Source organism: Cupressus sempervirens, chromosome 5, assembly GCF_028749045.1.
Source record: "Cupressus sempervirens isolate cs-2001-9-10 chromosome 5, ASM2874904v1, whole genome shotgun sequence".
Lineage (NCBI taxonomy): Eukaryota > Viridiplantae > Streptophyta > Pinopsida > Cupressales > Cupressaceae > Cupressus > Cupressus sempervirens.
The window spans coordinates 957,435,229-957,459,392 of NC_143122.1; the positions used below are offsets into that span (position 1 = coordinate 957,435,229).

General features: G+C 32.1%; 1 protein-coding gene across 1 annotated transcript in view; it reads right to left on the reverse strand.

Moving 5' to 3' along the window:
* The window catches only part of LOC149559137 (protein SENSITIVE TO PROTON RHIZOTOXICITY 2-like), a 108,405-nt gene extending 87,566 nt beyond the window's left edge, over positions 1-20,839 (reverse strand). Inside the window, exon 1 of the mRNA XM_089831258.1 lies at positions 20,731-20,839. Coding sequence (XP_089687384.1) covers positions 20,731-20,839 — 109 coding nt within the window. The remainder of the gene's footprint in view (positions 1-20,730) is intronic.
* Positions 20,840-24,164: the final 3,325 nt, after the last annotated feature.

Genomic DNA, 24,164 nt, shown 5'->3' on the forward strand with positions numbered 1-24,164 from the left:
TTCCTAGATTGTTTTGATGCATGAAAAACCTAAGAAACATTCAAGATTTTGCAACAAGACATTTGTTTGGAACAAATAACAAAGCTTTTAGGACAATTTTTGGCAACAATTTAGGACTCTTAGTTTTCATGAGATTTTAAAAAAAACTTTAAAATATTTTCCAATGAGATTCATTTCATCCTTGATTGATGCTTTGAGTTTGATTTAGATTCTAGTGTGCACTTAGTGTTGATTTTGAACCTTTTGAAATGGAAACTTGAAGTTCTTTTTAAATTTCCAAAAATGAAGTATTCCTAACTTTGCATGAATGGATCTAAAACCTTGATGTTGCAAGGATGCAAATGATTGAATTGGTTTAGTTTCACTTGTTAAAAGGCTTTTTTTTTTTTTTTTTTTGCAAATTTTTAGTTTTTAAATGGATTTAAGTATGATTTGGGGGTTCATTTTAAGCACTAAAAAGAAGTGTATATGATTTTTCTTCCTTAAAAAAAATAAATGGCCAAGATCTCCCACAAGAAGAAGAAGAAGAAGTAGATGGAATAAGAAGAATATAGACAAGAAGAGGAAGAAGAATTCCAAGTTCTTTGTCCACCTATAAGCTTGAAAAATCTGCAAACACTATGAGATAGATTATGAGTTCCTTTGTCTTTTTCATGCTCATGTGGACCTACAAAACTAATTTATACAATCCTACCAATCACAAAAATAAGAAAAATTAGCCAAAATTAGCAAATGACATACAAAACTTGACTAAAAAAGCTAATGAAGATGACCCATGTGGGGTCCCACCGGGCGTGCGAAAATGTATATGAGCAATGTTAGTATACTAATAGAAACCAAATTTAAATAAAGCTTCTACAAACTAAACAAAATTCATAAACTTCAAGATAGACTAAGATGAACTCTCAATTGAGAATATGAGCCATTAATGGACTCTCTCAATGAGAAGCTCTCTTGTTGAGTGGCTTTGTCTAAATAGATAGGATGTATGCTCAAACTTATGCTTCAAAAAGGGCTTCAAATGGAGTTGAAATTTGGGTGTGAGTGTATGCTTTTGATGTAAAATGGCTTGTTAAAATGGCATTATGACTTTACTTCATGGATTGTGTTGTTTTGCAAAGGGGAAGGATCCAATTTATAGGCAAGAGGCTTGAGGGATTGAGGGCTAAGATGCAAGGATGGGAAAAAGCTCATGGAGGGCTTAGATTGCATGAGAAGAGAGCACATGGATTGTGCTTCCTTACAACCAATCAGGGAGTGACACATGTCACACAGTGAGAGGATGGAGGAAAGGGGAAGGATGAGTCAACAAAGGAGGCTCAAGGGATAAAATATTCATAAAGACCCTCATAATGGCTTGTAAGAGCAATAGAAGGGCTTGGAAGAGTCATTTATGGCCTAGTGGGCTTCATAAAGTTTTATGGTTGAGATATTTTGAGAGAGATGAGAGCAATTTTGACTTGGGCTTGATTAGGAGGGTTTTAAGCTTTCTTCGGATTGTGCAAATGATTAGAGGATGGATTAGGATGGTTTAGGATTAGCTTAGGGATAGGCAAGTGGATGGCATTTAATGAGGGTGGGTGAAGGAGGAGATATTTGTTAACTTTGGCTTGGGTTAGTAAGTCTTAACCCATTTTTAGAGAATGTGACAAGGTTAGGAGGGGATTAGGATTAGGTTTAAAGACATCTTCTAGAAGAGTCTAGACTTTTGATGAGGATAAGGACTTTCTAGAATAGTCTAGAATTTCCTAGGATGAGGATGAAGACTTTCTAGAAGAGTCTAGAACTTCTTAGGATGAGGATAAATTAGATTTTCAGGAAATAAATAAAGTTTTATTTATTTCAAGGGTGTGGGTTGAGGAGATATTTATTAAAACTTTTTTAATAAACATGAGGATTAATATTTAATCTTAATTAAATATTTTGAGTTGAGATTAAGGGTAGGAAATGATGGGATTAGCCTTTAATCAAAATTGAAGAAGGATTAGAAGATTTTGGAAGAGGTTAGTGGTCTTAAGGAAATTGGCCAAGTTTTGGGCAAAAAATAAATTTTTTATTTATTTTGGGTTTTTTTGGTCAATTTATTAATTAAATAATTAATAAATAAGAAAATAATGTTTAAATAAGATTTAAACATTTTTGGGAGGGATTCCTTAATTAAATATTGTTAATTAAGATAAATGGATTTAATGGTATAAAAATTAATTAATTAATAAATGATGATGTCATCAGGAATTTTTCAAAAAATAAAAATACTTTATTTTCTAAAGGTTTTTAGGTGTCTATACCATATGCAAAAGAAACATTTGTCAAATCCTTTTCTTAGATTCAAAGAAAATTCTTTTGATAAGACAAATAAACAACCCTTTTCAAGTATGGTGCTTAAATGCATTATTAATGTTAAGGTCTTGTTGATTTGGAAGATATAACCATTTAGCTACTGCATAAGAATTGCTCTCTTTTAAACATTCATTGTAGCAAATGTTAGGAACTCCATGTTGCCAGATTTTACACAATTTCTTTCTAATATTATTTCCTGCTAATAAGCATGAAGACTGAGTTGATATTAAATGCACTTGAATTCAAATAAATATGATATTACACAGAATAATAATAGCTTTTGAACAATGAATATTTGACTAAATTTCATACTGGACTACATTGGAGTTCAACTAAATGTTTCAACTAGTATACAGCCAGTCCCACTAAGCTGAAGTAATTGAGTGTCATGACATTCTTGATAAGAAAATATAATTATCATAGTACATAGAATGAGGTAATTTACAAAATCACTATAATAATGACTAATAGAATGAAATGATACTATCTTAATCTAGACTCCAATTTTTATCTAGAAAATGAATAGGAAAGGAGTTTGAATGAGAAGCCACAATGATTTCTTTTCATCTGATTAACTTTAAGAGTTTTGGATTTTAGGTCGCTTGGTGATATTTGCAAGGTCCAATAATGAAAAAAGGGGTTGAGGAATTGGTACATGTAATGATATGTATAGTTTTCTAACATTTTCATGAAGTGACCCGCGATGCTTGCAATGGCTATCAAAACTCAAGAAGCTCTCTTCCATCATGTAAATTTACATGTAGCCCACTTGTTCACTTACACTTGCACCATATTTTTTAGGACTTGGATGGTCAGTATAGTCAAGTGGATTCTCACTCACTTCTGAATGGCCACTTAATACATGTGGCTTCTTCACTTCCTCATTGATATGCAAAGCTATCCTTCCAGATGACTATGTGCAGTCCTCTGCATGTCCTGTGGAGATTTTGGATTCATCATCAAGCTTTCTAGCCCTTACTAAATCTGTCAATTGATATGTTTTCTTTCCACCACACATAAAATGCTTAATATGTTGTGGTAAATGAGAAGGTGACAGAGGTCCCACATCATTTATTGAAGTCTTGCACTCTGAAGAGCTAAAAATATCCTCCTTATCACTAAAAGACATAGGTGGAGATGGTGGAAGACTGTATCTTGTTATCCCAAAAAGAGGAATGGGTTTAAGTGGTGAAGAAAAGTGCACGTGTGTATGAGAATGCTTCTCTTCTAAAGCTAATGATGACTATCTAAATACACCCTAGGAAACATCCAATTCAAGATGCTCTACATAATTAATGCTTCCATAGGCTCTAAAAACTCTTAAAAGTTAGAAAATTTTCATTCAACATCATTGTCATTCCTACATGATGAACTCAATGATACAAAATGAGTCTCTTGAACTTCAGTTAATGACATCACCAAAAGTAGACCCAAATATAATTTCACCCTATTTGCATTACTTCTAAAGCAATATAGACAAATAATTGCTCCATACATATTTATAAGTTTACATTAAAAAATTCACTATGCAAAAAAAATTGTAGTGTTGCATCAGAAGATAACCCAAAAAATGGGTCACCAAAATAGAAAACGCATTTCATTTGTCATCCTCATTTGGTTTCAGGTTTGTTAAATAAGTTTAGGAAGGTTTATGTCAAATTTTCACACAGTATCCTACATAGTCTAAAAATTAAGGTTTGTTGGGCTTGTGTGGGTATGTTATCTGATATGTATCCATATCGTATCCATACAAATAGGATATGTGTGTCCAAGGAGGGGCAAATGTCTATCTAGCTACTATATGTTTAGGAGAGAAAAGAATGTGTAGTTTGTAACTATAGCCACCCCCAATTTGGTAGAAGAAATAGAAGCAATGGAAATGAATCTTTTAGGCTACAGAGCTAAACAACCAAAGAATAGCACCCAAAAAACCTTGTTTCCAAGCTTGAAACACTATTAGAGGAAAATCACTCAAGCATATGGTCCCAATAGAACACTTGTACCTATCTATTGTATCCAACTTTCCTAAGGTGCCTGCAGGAACATATGTAGATTGTGTAGAAGGGTGTCATATTTGGCATCAAAAAGTGTATTTTTCATTTTATTATTTCACACCATGAGTTTGATTTGTGCAATAAATGTGACCATTCATGGGCGACTAGTGATAGACAATGCATGCTTCTATCCTCCTTTCTCCTTCCTCTTCAGGTAACAATCGTAATTGTAAAAATGATTGTGGTAGTTGAGTTGTCATGAAAATTGGTGAATGGATCATATATAAGGTTTAGTTTAGGATTTTATAAGGGGAAGAAGCTTGTGGGAAAACCAAAGTATCCAACTTCCCTGGGGTACCCTTGGGACCACTTGCAGATTTTTTATAAAATTTTCATATTTCACATCAAGGAAGGTGTATTTTGAATTTCAAGATATAAAGCCATGATTTTCATTTGTGTGAGTAAAATGAATACTTTATGGTGATGTGTCAAACTATACAAGTCTCCTTCCTCTTCTCCATCCTCTCCAAGTTGAAAGCTGTAAATGGAAAAAGGATTCTTGTAATTATGAGTGGCATTGCAAATATGTGTGTAGGTTATATTTAAGGTGTGTTTAGCATTTCATAAGTATCACAAAACAATATAGAAGTGCTTGAACTTTGGAGTTTATCTTCTAAATTTTTTGTATTGGATTCATTTGGCTCCTGATTTTGGAACTTAATGAAATTCAATAATGAGCTAGAACTAGGATCACCAATCAGCAAAGCTCCTTCTAAACCTAAGCTAATAGAAATCGGAAGAAAAGGGACATTGATGCTCAAAATGGTAGAACTAAAGATACTAATATCAAAGTTTCTAGAAAATGGAACATCCACACGACATAACTCACTAATAGTATCTAAAATATGATTTTTAGAAATAACAGTATCTACAATATGATGATCAGTACTTGAAGAGTCATCAAGAGGATGGTCACAAATGTTATTCTTTGTTTTAGATCCTTCATGTGTACTATCTAGAGTTATTTCAGTAATGAACCCACCAGAATTCAAAAGCTCATGAGTGTAGCTCAAAGACCTATTAATTTTCTATTCAAAAACTAGAAACCCTATCACATTTTTGACAAAACTGGAAGAGACTGGATCATCACACATTTTGATTGTTCTCTCACTGAAACAAGGGATAAGATTCACTTCATCTTCCAGGAAGATGACTTGATTCACATTATTTTTAGAGGAAAGACTGATTCCTTCACAGGAGCTGCCAATATCTAAGTTGACATAATCTTGTAAAGCCTCCGTACCTATAATGCAACAATTCAAGAGTGTACATTGACAACCACACTTGCCATCCATGGGAGAGGTCTTTGCACAGACATATGTTGAGATGCTACTTGATAGATGGATATCTAAGTTGTTTACTTTAGGTCTAACAACAAAAATAGTTGGTTCTCTAGGTTTAGTTGCATTAGAAACAAAAATCTTTGAGATTTCTTTTGTTGCTTCAGAGTTAGTCTTCTGCAAATCAATCAGTCCTAAAGCAGAGGTTTTAGAAACTTCAATAGTAATAGAATAACCCAACATTTGAGATCTAGAACTAAATTTTCTTGCCTCTTGTATATTCACATCAAAAGATTTAACTTCATCCATCTTGAATAGAATTGGAAAATCAGATTTAGTGCTGCTATTTGGTGGTTGACATTCTTTCGTGTGACCTTTTCTCTAGTGAACTATCTGGCACTTTCCAGAGCTACAAATATAGAAAGAAACTATAAGACTATGGTAAAAAGGAGGCAAGTATTTTTTAATTTTTTAAAAATTTAAAAATTGGATGTAGGCCTCCACCTCATGATGGAGTGCTCACTAAAGTAGTGTTTTACCATTTTTTTTTCTATAGAAGGTTGATATTCAATCATTTATAATCTTGTACAATTACATGGCCTATCAATCAAGTAGGCCCATGTTCTATTACCAAATGCCTAAGGGCTATTTTCCTTGACCAAATTAAAGCCACATTCTACTCCAACCATTACCAATTTATATTTTCTCTCTCTAAAGACAAACAATAATAGATTCTAATAAGGGAACTTGCATATAAGAAAGACCAAGAAAAGTAAAAGGGTTTTGTACCTTAGGATTATTAGAATTATTTTAATTGCTTTTTGTACACCAAAGTTCACTTTCAAGAAAAAAAATTGGTGTTCTAATAAACTATCAATGTTGCATGGTTACTTGTACCCACACACTTGGAACTTGTACCCATGTACCCAAGTACCAGGTACACATATCCCAAGTACCGGGTAATCAATAGAGAGCATGATAGCTAAGGACCTTGATTGAGATTTTTGATTTTTTTTCTAATTTTTTGTTTGTGTATCAACTCATTTTTTATCAAGCTTAATTCAATACCTAATCATTTTGAAACTTTGATAGAATATTTATTAACAATAAACTTTATCATTGTTCAAGCATAAGTTTATCATTTCCAATATGTCATCATCATATGATTTATGATCTTGTTCATGTTTAAAGTTTTCCTTCTTTGTTCTACTATTTTAATCTACTTGTTATCATCATACATATTAGGCAGGTCACTAATAGAACTAAGGATTAATATAAATTGATTTTAGTGCAAATATTCCACAATTCCTCAGTACGGTGTGGGTATTTGAAGAGAGTGCACAAGACAAAATCATTAAAGCTTTAATATTACTACATTTTTACTCTCCTTCTCCTTCACTAATCTATTGTTTTGGTCAACTAGCTCTCATACTTCAATCAAAAACTATGCCTATTAAACTCTCTCCACTTGTGAGTCTGTGACTGAGACATTATAGTGAGAGATTTATTAAAGGTGGCAACAACATATTACACAGTCTAATAAGTGAATCAATAGTATGTAGGGACAAGAAAATGTAAAAGTTTCTCACAAAGTCTCCTAACACAAATCTTTCTCCTAACCTGACAAAGAAAATACAGGATGCCTACACTACAAGAGGTAGAAGAAACATTTCAATACTACCTATGACTTATCTCTTGAAATCCAGAACATGTTCCACTTTGCAAACATATTTGATTGAGGCCTATATAATGTTTGAAATTTCTTTTGTAGCAACCTTCAAAACGAAATGATATTCACAACCTTCCACTAGGACATTATGAATTTTAAAGCACAAATGAAGGATATAGAACGGCTTAAAAATCAAACACAGTCCACAAAAGTAAAATATGATTAGCTTCCAACTACAACAAGAACTCATGTTACAAAAAAATTATATAAAATCTACAAACTAATGCTAAATTGAAGGCTATAGCTTCTTTTCATAGGTTTACATATTTATAACAATCTGTTATGTAAGTGATCTCATTCTCAAACTATTAATCCTATCTTATATCAAGGTTTTTTATTCCTTTTAGTTTCTATTCTATATGCAACTCCATCAACATCATAGTTGTTTATTAATCAAAGGAACCCCAATTGGTTATGTAGGTTGCTGACTATTATGTATGTGCAAATATCTGGAAAGTTAAAACAATCACTCTTGTTAGATCTACATCTCTAGAAACTTTTACCATGGCTTGATATGAATAATTGATACTCCCAAAAGAGATCACAAATTAATAATCTACACTTTTAAGTACAAAAGTGCTTTACACACAGACTTCACAGAACACATTCTACAAGGTGAGATAGTAATATGGAACAATGGAGGAACTATAAAGAAATGTCACTGATACCTGTAATCAACCACAAATTATATGTAGATATGTATTTGATGAATATGTTAGTTAATACCTACTTGTTGTAACTAACAATATTTTTTCTATAATAGGAACACTAGAATAGGTCTATATAAACAAGAAAAATAATTTTATGTATGTTGTCACTGATTCTCATTGCTCACCATCTATTGTAGCTTAATTATTAGAGTTCCAAGTATATCTTCGTATAAACCAAATCAAAATAGAAAGATATCAACAACAAAAAAATGTGAATGAGTCGAAAGAGGTTATATCCATGCTTTAACTTTTATTCCATGGTTAATGCTATAGTGTCCAAAGTATACCTTATATTGTATCTACTAGCAAAAGTAAATTCTAATAATAACATAAGTGAAAAGCCTACACTAGAATCCTAAACTAACAAAAAAATTTTGTTCCCTAAGATGATTCTATTCTTAAGAGAAGCAACCATTTCTTAGCATTATGGAAATTTCACAGCATTGTAAATATAATTATAAATAATAAACATAAAATATGCAAAAGATTGCACACCATACTCAACATGAGTAGAAATATAATCTAAATACATTGGACATAACAATTCACAATCCCTACAAAGAATAAATTGGGGGGTGGTAATTTTTTAGAAGTTGCATGTATCTGGTTGAGGATAGTTCACAAACCTTACAAAGAATAAATTGGGGCACAAGTTTTAGAAGATGCATGTATTTGGTTGATGGAGAAATTTTTTAGAACAAATGAAAATTTGTAGTAGACATGGGAACACAACACAAGCATACAAGACCAGTTATCAAAAAAGAGCAAGAATGAAAATAATTATAGGAAAATAAGAAAGAACGAGAAAACCTAAAAATACAACCGTGCTTTTACGCACTCCATTTTTCCTTTTGAATGTCATCTCTTGCTTCAGAAAACCCTAATCTACCTCCTCTGCTCAACTCTCGTGCCTCTAGAATAGAGACTAGCAATAGGAAATCAAAAACATTGAATTGTGCAACCATTTTTGCCTATTCACCAAACTAGCTCCTTCAATCTCAATCTTAGTTTCACAACAAATTTTGCAAATTAAAACTTAAACTCGGACTCCTTCCTATGCTCAGTGAAATGATTTAAAGTTAAAGCTCATGTTGGCCGAAATTTCAACCAACAAAGGTTAGATTTTTAAAAAAGAGAAAAATTTCCTTCTACAATCTAACCAACCTAAACCTTTTTAATTGATGGTCAAAATTTTTGGTTGAAAAATGGGGTCAAATGTAGTAGTGAACTGGGAGTATAATTATCATAGTTATCTAGCTCAAATGTAGTCAATCTTCTAACTAGAGCATCCAAAGTTATCTTGTTATTTGGATCACATCTAATCTCTTGAATAGATAAAACTATAATTTCATAGATAGGAAAAAGAGTTCTGAGTACCTTTCTTACCACTCTCAAATCATTGATTTTCCCTCTAGAGGCTTTTATTGCATAGACACTAGCTTTGATTCTTTCAATATATTTTGCATTGTTTTCATCCTCTCTCATCTTCATCTGATCAAACTAGCCACTTAAGCTTTTTGACTTGTCTCTTTTCACATTATCATCACCTCCATAGATATCCTTTAGTTCTCTCCACATATCATGTGTGATGGCACATTCTTTCACCTTATCAAATTCAACATAGTTAATAGTTGATGCAATGTCAATCATCATAATGTTATGATTTTTCATTTCAGAAATCTCTTCAATAGTCAATTCTCTAGTAGGGGCCTTGTAAGTATTGTTCAAATATTTTAAACTAGAATTACTAATGGTTTCCAAGTGCAAATTCATAATTTTCTACCATGCCTTGAATTTATCTCTATTCAACTGAGGAATCTCTCTTCTGTAAGACATCCTAATCTTTAGCTTAGATCCTTAAAACCTTTTTGCAAGCAAAAAAATCTCTGATAACAATTATTGGAAACATAAGAGGAATAACTAAGAGGGGATGGGTGAATCAATTACCACTAAAATAAATCCTAAATCCCTTAGGTGTCAGCACACAACATAAACTTTACTGAAAATACTATAGCTTTATAAACACATAGGCACTCAGTTAATATTGATAATATGTTGTAGCTTGATAACCATTGAAATAACAACTGTGACTTGGAAAATAAAACATGCATAACTTTAAATATTATCTATGATTAACCTTGTTTATCTTAGTTTCCTACACATGAAATAAATAGGATGAATAGTAGAGGTACCAAGTCTTAATATAGAAACCCAATTTGGAAAAAGCCACCAATTGCAATTAGTTACTATTTTTTACTCTTCTAAAGTGATCCCTATTAGGAGCCAACCCTATTAAAGGTTACAAAACACACTATTGGGTGTGAACATATTAGAGGATTTAATCACCCTATTAGGAGTGGCCTTGTTAGAGTTCTTTAGACATTTCAATCTAGAAATGTGACCTTGTGCTCGAAGATTTACGAATAGTTGTTAAGCCAACTCCATTAAGATATTTAGATCACTACTACAATGGTTAGAGAGTAAAAATGAGATGACCTAGTTTCTGATGCAAATATATTGATGATTTTAGATCTCAATTCTAGCTTGAATACTTGATCCCTTCTGATAGAATGTATCTTTTCAGTTCCTCAATATATATTTCTTATCCTTTTAATTCACTTCCTCTAAGCATCTTATATTATTTCATACACTTGAAAACATTCAACCCTTAACTTGTCCTCTGTTCTTCCCTTATGTAGGTGTAAAAGACAGCCTTTTCATTACTTCCCTTGATTTCTAGGATGAGAATTGATAAAAAGGGTCTTCTTTTCATTCATGGTCTCCATAACCTCTGGAAAAAGTGATCATCAACTTGTTCATCTTATCAGCTTCTGTCTTTTCATTTTTCAAAGGTCTATAATCTTCCTTGAAACAATTAATGAATTCTAAAACCCTAGAACAAACTCTACATTTTATTTTTTAATCTCTTATTCTTGGAGAGAAAATTTATTTCTTATTATATCTTCAAGGAAATAGTGTTGATTCATTCAAGCACTAGTCCTAGCCCTTTATTTGAATATTTCAAAAAATACTTCACTATCATTGAAATGAGCATGGGAGATAGCCATTTTGTATGGGTTTATAAATTTATACAGAAAAAACCAACCACTCGTTGTGATTATAAACTAATGAGAAACTATACAAGATGATAAAATAGACCTAACCACCTAATTTCCATAACATCTTAGCTATTCCTATCTTAAGAGGTACTTGGTAGTGAAGAACATGTAGAGTTCCTTGGATTCCATAGACTTTGAAAACTATTGACACTGGATATGTGTTGAAAACTGACTGATACAAGTATGATAAATGTGTTTCAATCATTGTTTTGTCACCAATGTCAAACCTGCCATTTGCTGGTAAGAAAACTTCCTATATGGTTTAAGTACTATCATTTATTTGTTTGATGAAGAGGATTTGATCAAATGATAAAACAATAGCACCTAGAGGAAAGATTGAGTTATGATATGAAAATGAGTACAAGAATTAGTTAAGAAAATAAAATCATAGTGTATTAATAATATAATTAAAGTTGTAAAGATTGGTTACACTAAGTAAGTTTAGAAGAGCAAGTTAAAACAAAGTTTGTTTCCCAATCTTGACCAATTGGATAGTAGGTGTAGAGAAAAGTTAGTGCAAGAAGAGCATAAAATAAGTTGGAATGGAGTAAAAGTCTATTTTAGTATATGCCAAGTAAAATAGTTGATGCTAAGTAAAGTTTAGTTGATGTGGAGCACTAGTAAACTTTAGTTCATGCCAAATTTTTTATGAAGGATGCCAAGCAATGTAGTATGTACCAAGCATCAAAAGCTAGTTAATGCCAAGTTTCAACATTATTTGAAAGATTGTGAATTTGATAGATCTGAGCTAACAAGTTTGTTTTCTTGGATTGGGTGAACCATGTGGAAGATAATATTGATGATTTGGTAGCACAAAATCCATGGTAAACCATTTTGAGGCAAATTCAAGGAGTATTGAAAGAGAATTTTCTAGAAAGGGATGAAATAGAATAAGGGATAGATTCATCAAATCTTACCTAATCTATCCTAACCCTAAACTGGAAGATGGAGAATGAAAGGTAAAATATTTTAATTTTCTATTTATAGGGATGGTTGGTCAAAATAAAAGGTTGTTATGTGTGTAAACCTAAAGAAGACAAAGAGTCTAGGGTATTGCTTCATTCAGTAACCTATGTAAAGAGTCTACATTGGCAAGTTAAGAAAGAAGGCTTAAGGGTATGGATACTTGAAGGGTGACCAAGATATCATAGCTAAAGTGTGTAAAAGCAAAGTAGAATGGAGGAATAAAACTATGATTTGTAATATACAAAAGGAGTTGTAAGTTTTTATCAGATCAATCCTTATTGTTACTCTCTAATAATTCTATCAGTCCTTTGGATTAAGGTTGACCTAACAGTCATTTGTAAATCCTTTAATTGGGTGACATTCTAAATGTATGGTCTAAAGTCCTCTAAAAAGGTTCACTCCTAATAGGGTGATTAAAATCCTTAAACTAGATCACATTTAATAGTGTGCATTGTAACCTTTTACTAGGCATCACTTCAGAAGAGTGAGAAAGAGTAGCATTTTACTAGTGATTTTTTCCAAATTGGGTTTCTATGTAAATCATTGTTTCAAGTGCATTATTGAATCTATTATGTTTCATGTTTACATTTTTGCAAATTGATTTGATAGTAATCTGCAAGTTTTAAGTGACTGCATTATCTTATAGATACATACATGATGATAAATGTTTAATGGGTTCACTAAGATATGAAAAGTTTTAATAGCACATCTAGATCTTGGATAATGATTAACCCTCCCTAATAGTTATTCTAAAGAATTCTAACAATTTGTATTAGAGCCATCTACTTAAGAGAACTAGTTTGAATGTACTAGAAGCACAAAGATCAAGATGTCAAAAAAAGAAGTACCCAAGCTAAATAGAGATAACTTTCTTGCATAGAAAAGTCTAATGAAGCTACACATTGGAGGAATTGAAGATCATGCACAATCTACCATTACTATTGATAATGATGATCCTAATGGAGCCCTAACTGGTAAAGATATAAAAAAAAAGAAAGAACTCAATGATGCAATGTTGGAGATTGCCTCTACCTTAATCTATGCTAAGTTTTATGATATCAAAACCTTGATAGTCAAATGAAAATGTGAAATTCTATACACCATCTATGGAAGAGAGAAGAATGTTTAGAGAGCCAAAGATGAAAGTCTCAGAAGTAAGTTTGATGATATGAGAATGCAAGAAGGTGAGTAAATTGCACAATATTGCTCTAGGATAAAATATGTTGTTAATGCAATAAGAGGAGCTACTATTAAAATAGATAATGATACTATACAATGAAATGTTTTCTAAACACTTCTACCCATCTATGCTATTAGAGTTTCTATAATACATGAACTAATATGTGTATTGGGGAATGGTCTAACTCTTGAAGGTCAGATAGGTAGGCTCACTACTTTTGAGCTATCTAATTTTGATAATTACAAACCTTAAAATATTGAATCTACTTTCAAAGCTATGATATAATTGAAAGAACTTGGTGAGAATAAAAAGAAGAAAAAGACAAAACATGTGTCCAATGACAATGATAATAATGAGGAGGATGTAGACCAACTTAAAGCACTACTAGCAAGAATATTTCATAGAGGTAAAGGAAATTTTAAAGGTAAATTACCTATCAATTTTTAAATTGTAATGAGGTTGGTCAAATTGTTGCTAGATGTCTAGAGAAGAAGAACTACAGAGGTGGTGACAAGTACAAAAGTATAAGAGATGAGGAAAACAAAGATTACGAAGAAAAAGACAAGAAGTCTTGCTACATTGATGAAGAGGAAACAAGAGATGATCTTATGAACATGATGATGAAGATGTGTATGTTGCAATGAAGGATGAATCTAATGAAGATGAGGTAACTTACACTTGTATCTTGTGTTAACAAGAATGACATATAGATAATTGATAGTGGATGTTTACATCACATGACTGGAGATAAAATTGAGTTCATTACCTTGAATTGTTATGATGGAAATAGTGTAATATTTGGTAATGATGCACCATGTTTGATAAAACGAAAATGTTCTATGAGACTCACAAAAAATATTTTATGTGACAATTCTTACAATGTTGAAGAACTTAACTATAATCCATTGAGTGTGTCATAACTAAATAATTCAGGATGTAAGGTTGATTTTGAAAAAAAGATTACTAAGATATATGATATTGATGAAAAATTGATTGGAAAAGGTGATCAAACTAGGAGTAATTTATTCTACCTTGATATAGAGGATGCTACTTGTTTAGTTGTAGAATTTGATGATATGTGGCTATGGAACAAGTGGTTGTCTCATGTTAATTTAGATAACTTGGTTAGTATCGATAATGTGAGAAGAGTTAGAGGTTTTCCTAAGTTGAAGAAGCCTGATAATATAATGTGCAAACAATGTTAGTTAGGTTAGATGAAAAAGTCAAATTTTAAGAATAAAACTCATACCTCTAAAGGAATACTAGAGATTGTTCATAATGACTTGTCTGGACCAATTGAAGTGCAAACCTACAAAGGAGATACATAGATTATGCTTATTGTTGATGATTATTCTAAAATAATGACAATTATGTTCCTGAAATAGAAATCTAATGCTTTCCAAATGTTTAAGTGGTACTTAGCAAGAGTTGAAAAGGAAACAAGTAAAATTCTAAAATGCTTGAGATTTGACAGAGGAGGAGAATTTACATCAAATGTGTTTGAGATGTTTTGTAATGAAAAAGGAATCAAAAGACAAAAATCTACACCTAGAACCTCTCCACAAAATGGAATTCCTAAAAGGAGGAGTAGGCCTGCAATGGACTGTGGTAGGACACTCATGATGGAGAAAAAATGTTGCTTTGAAATACTAGAGAGAAGTGGTAAGTACAATTGTTCATTCAACACCTTTTGAACTATGGTATGGAGACTCACCCAACATAAAATGTTTTAAGGTATTTGGAGGAAAATTCTATATTATCAAAGATTTTAGGAATGGTAAAATAGATGCAAAAAGTAAATAAGGTATAATCCTAGGTTATTCCACAAGAAGTAAATATTATAAGTGTTTAAATAGTAACACTAAAAAAGTTGTGGAAAGTGCAAATATGAAATTTTATGAATATAAAAAATATATGAGGCTGAACCTATGAAGGAACCATAAGAATATAAATCATTTGTATACTTTTATGAAGGTATGCTTGATAAAGAAGATGTTGCAAATCAAGTTACAAACCAACATCAAGGCTCAATGACTACTGAGTCACATACTATGAGTGTCAAGTTACATTTAGGAATCGAGCTACATTCCAAGTGCCAAGTTACAGAATGAAGTTGAGGCATATTTTGATGATGAGATTAGTGTACATGAAAGAAATGTTAAAAATACCTGATAGAGATGTACATAGTGGCTCAAAAGTTGAAATACCAAATGAAAAACCAAAGTTAAGCCAAGATTGTCTAAATATGTCAAGCGATATCATCTTGTTGTACAAATCATTGGAGATAAAGATGCTAGACCAATGCCAAAGAATAGGTTGAGAAATGATACATTTCTATGAGCATGAAAGAGCCCAAAATAATTAAATGTTCCTTAGAAGATGTGGACTAGAGTAAAACCATGGAAGAATAGATTGAACAAATTGAGAAAAATAAAACATCGATTCTTGTTCCTAGACCAGAAGACAAAAATGTGTTTGGCACCAAGTGGGTATACATAAAAAAGTTAGATGAAAATGGTGAAGTCACAAGGAGAAAGGTAATATTAGTCTATAAAGGATATGCAAAAGAAGAAGGAATTGACTATGGAGAAACATTTGGCCCTATTGCTAGATTGAAAGGAGTAAGAACTCTACTTGCTTATTTTGCATACAAAGTTTTCAAAGTTTATCAAATAAATGTTAAATTTTCATTTTAAAATGGTATATTAGAGAAAGAATTTTATATAGAATAGTCAGAAGGATTTTTTGATGTTAACAATAAAAATATGGTATATATATTACACAAATCTTTATACGGTTTGAAGCAAGCACCAAGAACATGGTATGAAAGACTTCATAATTATCTTTTAAAGATTAGATTTGAAAGAACTGATAATAAAATGCTCTATACTTGAAGACAGAGAAAGGAAAAGGTATTTGGGTAAAGGCACAAACCTGTGTCACCCTTTTGTAAAGGAAAAGGTTAACAAAATTATAATTATTCACCTTCAATGTCATAAAATTGGTATTATTATTTTGAAATTGTAAATGAAATAAACTAATGAAATGTGTAGAAATGGATGAATTTTAGGATTATAATTTTAATAATTATTTGGAATAAGAATTGATACATTTTCCTAATTTTAATACAGAATATTTTAGCTGCTAAAAAAGGCTAAAAAATTAGGTGTCTAGTTCCCACCACAAAATTATATGGAAATAATGTTATTTAACTTTGATGCTAGACTATGTTATAGATAATATACATAGCTAGAGCAATAAAAAATAAAAAATTTCTTTAGACCTATATTTTCTCTTTTATAATGATTCAAATTTCAACTCATTTGAAATCAACAATTTTCATCTCCCACCACATTTTTCAAAAGAAATCTATTCTAACTAGGAAAAAAATTGCATATTCTAGAAGATGACTCTCTCCTCTAGAATGCCATATAATTTTAATTTTTTTTATATAATTTATTATTATTTTATTTCTCAAAATTGACATATTCTTGAGTGTTAAATTGCATGCTTGTAGATTTTTTTAGTTACAATTTACTAGATCTAATTAAAACACTATAAAATCTATATGAGAATGCTCTTGACTATGAGTTCTATAAAATAGTATTTATATGTCATTAAAAAAATATCATAAAAAATAATAAGAGTTATTGAAATGCCACTTTTCTGAAATAATTTTCTTTTTTTAGTAATTGGAAAAATATCATAAAAAACTAGAATAAAACATGCATTTAATGGACATTTCCACTTGGAAAAGAATGAAACCATATATAATTTAACTAGAATGAATTTATCTAGATCATATGTTTGAATAAAATTTCTCTTTAGATAGAAATACTCAAAATCTATCGTTCTAATTAGTTAGCCTGAAAGGTGACACGTGTTTGTACTTTTATCCATTTTGTTTTCTAAATTTTTTATTGATGATATCATCTTTAGAGGTCAAGATACCTTATTTAAGGCTTTTGCAAAAGAAATGAAGCAAGAATTTGAGATGTCTATGTTTGGAGAGATCAAGTTCTTTGTGGGTTTGCAAGTACAACAGATGAAATATAGTATATACATCACTCAGTCAAAGTATGTGAAAGAGGTACTAAAAACTTTTGGATTGGATGATTTCAAACTAGTAAGTACACCTATGGTAACAAGACTTTAATTGTCAAAGAATGATGGTTTAGCTAAGGTGAATCAAACATTATATAGGTCTATGATTGGTGAATTGTAATATGTAGTACATAGTAGACTTGATATTTCTTTAACTATAGAGATAGTTATAAGATTCTCTACTAATCCCAGGTTGAATCATTTGACGGTTGTAGAGAATAATGAGATATTTGAAAGGAACAGAGAAATATGATCTATACTATAAGAAAAATGACAAATTTAAATTAAGATCCTATAGTGATGTTAATTGGGCTAGAATTATTAATGACAAAAAGAGTACCAGTGGAGGAGCATTTTTATTAGGAAAGAGGTTGGTTACATGGAGTAGAGAGAAATAAAATTGTATTTCACAAACTATTGTTGAAGCTAAATATGTTGTTGCTAATGTAAATTGTACAAACATTGTACGGATCAAAGAACTACTTAAAGGTATGAAGGATGAGATTATTGAACTAGTGATACTTTATTTTGATAATACAAGTGCTATAAATATATCAAAGAATCGTGTTATGCACACAAAGACTAATTGAATTGCAATTAAGTATCATTACTTGAGAGAATTAGTTGAAGATAAAGAGGTGAAGATGGAATATTTTAACACAAAAGAGAAAATTTTTGATATCTTCACAAAATTATTACCACAGGATGCTCACGAGTATCTAAGAGGTAAACTAGGGGTGATATCCCTATCAAAGGCTATTCAAGAAACAAGATGAGCACCCTACATCAAACAATTTGATTGGCATATGTTATAAATTGATGCATGGTATCTTAATTTAGGAGTTGGCTAAAGTAATCAAATAGCTAAAACTACAAATTAGTCATAAGGATTGTGACATAGGGAAAAACTAAAAAAGTTCATATCTACATATTAAGATGACAAGTCTTCGGCATTGTTGTCAAAGAGAGAGATATACAAGAAGAGGGAGATAGTAACTAACAAGAAGAGATATTGAAGATAGACATTTTTAATAAAACATAAAGGAACTAAAAAAAGAGGAAGAAATCCTAAGACATAGTATGGGGGAGAAATTTTGACTACTGAAAAAGAAAGTGTATCTATTGATTGCATCTACCTAGTAAGACGAAGATAGTGTAGAAGGAGATATAAGAAGTAATTTCGAGGGAATCATAAGGATGAGTTTTCTTTCTATTGATTAGAAAAAAAAAAAATATCATAACCTATTCAGAAGATGAAAGTCACTGATAGAGGGTGAGATTTCAATACAAGGAATTATTTTCTTTTTGGTATTTTGTTGGTCTTGGTAAGAATTTTCCTTAGAGAAAAAATCACCCAAGATCAAAGAACTCAAAAAAAAGCACAATAGTAGGCCAAAATAGTATGAAAAATATGAGAATGAATTATCTCAAGCATGTACATACACACTAGGAGTGTCTATATATAAAGGGCTCTAACATGCATCTAGAATGGTTCTAGAAAGAACTAAGAGATAAACATGACAACTAAGCACATGTCCTCCATTTTGCATGAATATACGTGCATCAGTGAGAGGATAAGTGTGAAAAGGTGTCCCACATGAAGAGATGTTGTAGACACCATGTGCTCAAATAAAGTGCTTACTCCTATGTTGTAGACACCATGTGCATAATTAGAGTGCTAACACTTGTGTTATCAACATGACAACTCACAAGAGTACGCATACTACTAGGTAACTAACTAAAAAACAATTAAATAATGCATTAACATAAGTAAACTTAAGTAAGTGTAAATAGTAAATACTTATTTACACCAATACCTCCCTTAAGTGCAACTTAGGGGAATGCACTTAAGTTGAAATTGCCTAGGATGAAATGCATAATGGGTCTTGGCTACTAGACCATGTTAGCTACCCATGTACATAATGAAATGCAATCTCTCATAAAGCAGAGAAAGAGGGAAAACCTTATGTGAAAAACCCTCCCCTAAAAAGAGAGATGAAAAAGACAAGATGCATGGATAGATTGATTAATCAAGACCCCCCATTAAGACATACATCAAGTATAAACAAAAGAAAAATATGAGAAGAAGAAGAAGAGAGAGAATATAATCTCCCCTCCCCCCCAAAGAAGAGTGTCAATCAGTGATAGTTGCTCTAATGTAGAAGATGATCTAGGAATGTAGAATAATGTTCCTCCCCTCTGGAAGAAAAAATGGTAGAGGTACATGTGAGATGCTTCCCCTATGTGTAGAAAGAATCTTGTAGATAAATATTGTCTCTAAAACTTGCTCAACTGTCCTTGTGTCTATGATAATAGTTGTACCTTCCAACACTGCTGAAAAGAATGAGTGTAGATCTATCAAAGATGAATGTAGCTCCTATCCCAAAGAATCATCAATGTCCCCAAATGATAAAGAAATTTCTTGGAAACTATTGTTCATAAGAATCCACAATCATATCAATGAGTGAAGATCAATCATGTAGAGAATGGACAGGAGGGTTAGAATTGTTAGAGTAATTAGTTGTTTTCACTTATTAATTAAATCACTTTGATTTAATTAATTAAGTTTCCTATTACTCTAGTTTTCTTAAGCTATCTTGTAGGTGCATATAATTAATATTTTATTAATTATAATGTGCAACCCTAGCTTTTTTAGGCATTAAGTTACCCTTTTCGGGTTTCAATCTCCTTTATAAGGATTGATCTCTTTGTAAATTTATTGAATCCATTGAATAATATTTGTCTTCTTCGTCTAAAGTTTTTCAGATCAAACTCTTGCCTCTTCTTGTCATTTTCTTCTCTATGATAGGTTTTCTGGATGCAAGTTTTCTTGGGCTTCATGGATTTTTTATGCGCTTTTTCTCAAATACTACATGGTATTAGAGCGAAATTTTTTATACCTTGTTTGGTGTTTCAAGAAAAAAGGAGAAAAAGGGTTTGCTAGATTAGATCCGGTGTTTTTTTTGGCTTTTTTAGAGAAACTAGGGGGTCACTAATATTTGGAGTGTTTTGAGGCCAAACAGACCTCACGGGTGGATTCAAAAGGCTTCAAAACCCCCATTTTGATATAAAATTTGTTTGATTTGGACAACATTGATCTGGGAGGCAAATTTTTTTGCCGCGCAGGGCTATAGGGCCTTTACATGCACTCTGAGGCTGAATTTTACAAAAGAATCAGAATTTTTTTTTAAAAAGTGGTTAAAACATTGTGGCAATTTAGTAACCAAAGCTACACTATAGGTGGTTACCGCTACGGTCACTACTGTGGTCGCTGCCCAGAGGCCCGCAGTGGCCCACAGCGGCTCCGTCATAGCCCCACTCGGCAGTGGCTCCTTTGCCCACCTTTGCTCTACCCATGAGTGGTGGTATTTTTTTGAAGTTTTTTATTTTTAATTTTTTTTTTTAATTTAAAAATATATTTTTTCATGCATTTTCAGAGAGCCTGTCGGTTTTTCTTCTATAACTTGAGCATACAGACATTTTTTTTGATTTGAAAAATGTGTTGGAAAGCTAGTTCTGAGATAGAGATATTTGTATAGGTTTTTTTGAGTTTTGATGTAGTTTGGTTGCCTAGTTTGGTAGTGAAAACTAGATGTTCTATTTTGCACTCTGGGAGGCATATCTTGTGCATTTGATCTCCGATTTTGGACTTCGTTATATCACTAGAAAGCTCTTTCTGTGCTCTTTTCAATGATCTGGTTGTTGTTCCAGATTCTACTCTAGGCACATTTTATTCAACCTTCTACATTTTTGCATGTTGGTGGATATTTTTGATATTCATTGTAAGCATCCTTATGGAAATGTACTAAGATAAAGTGCCACTTCTTGTGTTTCGGGATCCTTTTCATCATTGTGATTTGTTGTACTCACACTATTTTACAAAGTGCCATGGGGGGGAAATTTTATTGTCATTTGGGCCTCTTCCTTTGTCAAGTGAGTGTCCCTTCCATGACATTAGCCCCATCATGTGTCGATGACACATTCCTTTATAGGTTTCTGTACCTCACACTTGATGTGTTTGGTTCCTATGTTGTAGGAGATTTTTGGTCCATCCTTTCAGTTTCTTGTCACCTCACCCCATCTACTTTAAGGGGGGCTTATTCTATTGTTCTATTGCTTCCTTGCTTCGATGGTTCACTAGTGTGAGCTATGTATTTAGTACCTGATCCTACATACTAGGCAATTGTAGTGGCTGGCTACCTATGCATTTCGGTGAGATGGATCATCTACCATATAGATACATTTGGTTTGTGCCTTCTATTTCCTTGGAGGTTTTATAGATCAACACCTTTTGACAAATTTTTGTAGTGTTTGATGCTTTAGTGGTTCTCTTTATGATCTCTCTTTGTTCCTTCTTCTAGAACATTCTTTGTTATCTCTTTTTCGAGTAGGGTTTTTCCCATGTGGTTTTCTCTATTTCTCTATTTCATAGAGATTTCCTTGTATTGGGTACCTAATCAAGCCTTGTTGCTAGGACCCACTTTTCTGCTTTCATAGCTGTGCTAGGTCAGCTTACCTCCTGAGCTTTGCTTAAGTGGGGGTGTTAGAGTAATTAGTTGTTTTCACTTATTAATTAAATCACTCTAATTTAATTAATTAAGTTTCCTATTACTCTAGTTTGCTTAAGGTATCTTTTAGGTGCATATAATTAATAATTTATTAATTATGATGTGCAACCCTAGCTTTTTTAGGCTTTAGGTTACCCTTTTTGGGTTTTGATCTCCTTTAAGGATTGATCTCTTTGTAAATTTATTAAATCCATTGAATACTATTTTTGTTCTTCATATGAAGTTTTTTAGATCAAACCCTTGCCTCTTCTTATCTTTTCTTCTCCATGATAGGTTTTTTGCATGTAGTTTTTCTTGGGCTTCATGGATTTGTTATGCACTTTTTCTCAAATCCTACAAGAATGAGCCCTAATGATAACTAAAGAAGTATCTGCTTCATCAAAGAGAAGATGTATATGACCAATTTTGTCTCCCTAATATACTATGTGTGACTCCATAAGAAAACCTAAAATGTCTATCAAGAAGTGATCCACTCATGCTAGAGTAGGAAGACAAGGTGTACCCTACTGTGCTAGACCTATCACTGTGGCAATATATGCATGTGGAGTATGATGATGTCATGACCTTTGATTGCAATTATTGATAGAACCCCATGTATCTGAATCTATTGAAGAACTATCACTAGTGTCACTATCAATTTCCACAATGTATGAAGTGTGGAGAGGATTAGAGGACAAGCTTGGTGAACTTTCCTCAAAGTGTATGTTCTTCTCCAAAAAGAGCTCATGTTTCTTAGGATCCATAAGTTTGTATGCATTAAAACCATCTTCATAGCTGATGAAATTACAAGGCCTAGGTGGTGGTAGTACCTTGCATCCTCTAGAAGATATGTTTGTCCATGCTGGACAACCGAAGACTCTAAAGTGACTCACAATTGGTTTTCTACTACACCATGCCTCAAAAGGTGTCTTTCCATCTAAGGATATTTGAGGAGACCTATTAAGTATGTGATTGGCACTACTGATTACTTTGACTTCAAGTGATGGATCAAAAGACTTGGCTTGTATCATGTAACTTTCCATTGACTTAAGAGTTCATATCCTTAGTGTTGCAACATCTATCTTGTGTGAACTGAATGATGGTGGATTTTAAAGATCAATACCCTCAAGTTTGAAAAAGTCTTTAAGTCTTTTGTTCACATATCTCCTTTCATTGTCCATCCTAAGAACTTTGATGAATTTCCATGAATGCTTTTCAATGTGAGACTTGAAGGCTAGAAACTTATCCAACACTTCATTCTTATGATGAATAAAGTAGACCCAAGTGTAGCATGAAAAGTCATCAATGAAAGTGAGTATGTAGTGTTCCTAGCTAACTAATGTCACTAGAATAGGTCTTTATAGTACTATGTGAACCAAATGAAGAACAATTGGTGCTCTTGAAGACTTCCCTTTAGTAAACTTCTCATGTAGATGCGTATCCACTGAAGATGTTGAACATTCACCTTGGGAAAAGTTTATTGTAGGTAGACCTTTGGCCATATTATTTGAGCAAAGTTTTTGAAGATAGCATAAGACAAGATGAACATACCATTCATTCCATAAGTTGGTTTTTGAATTTGATTGAGTCAACAAGGATTTTGGATGAGACTTAGGTACAAAGTGGGAGAAAAAATATAACATTTTGTCATAATTAACTTTCCCCACTGTAACCAATGAATCATCTTTTAGATTGCGCACCTTTACTGAGTCTAGAAGGAACTCAATAATATGGCCATCTCTAAGGTGAGTGATTTGGTAACTTGAGAGGAGATTAGACCTTAGGTTAGGAACATAGAGAACATCTTTGAAATCTCCATTTTAAATCTCCACATTTCCTTTCTCTTTAACTTCCATTTTTGTATCATTTCTTACAAAAATGTTTAGTACCTTAGACTACTTCAATGAAGAAAAATTTTCGTTTGAGGAACCCATATGATGTGAGGCACCTGAGTCAAGAATTCATTCCATTGAAGAAATTGAATTTTCCATAAATGGCATAGGTCACCAAGGAAAATAGGTTCTTAAAATTTTCATTCAAATAAGGATGTTGTAATAAGACCATGTGTAAGGTTAATTGGATCCTTGGTGTCATTATCAGCAAGGATACCAATTGAACCAAGGGTCAAATTCAAA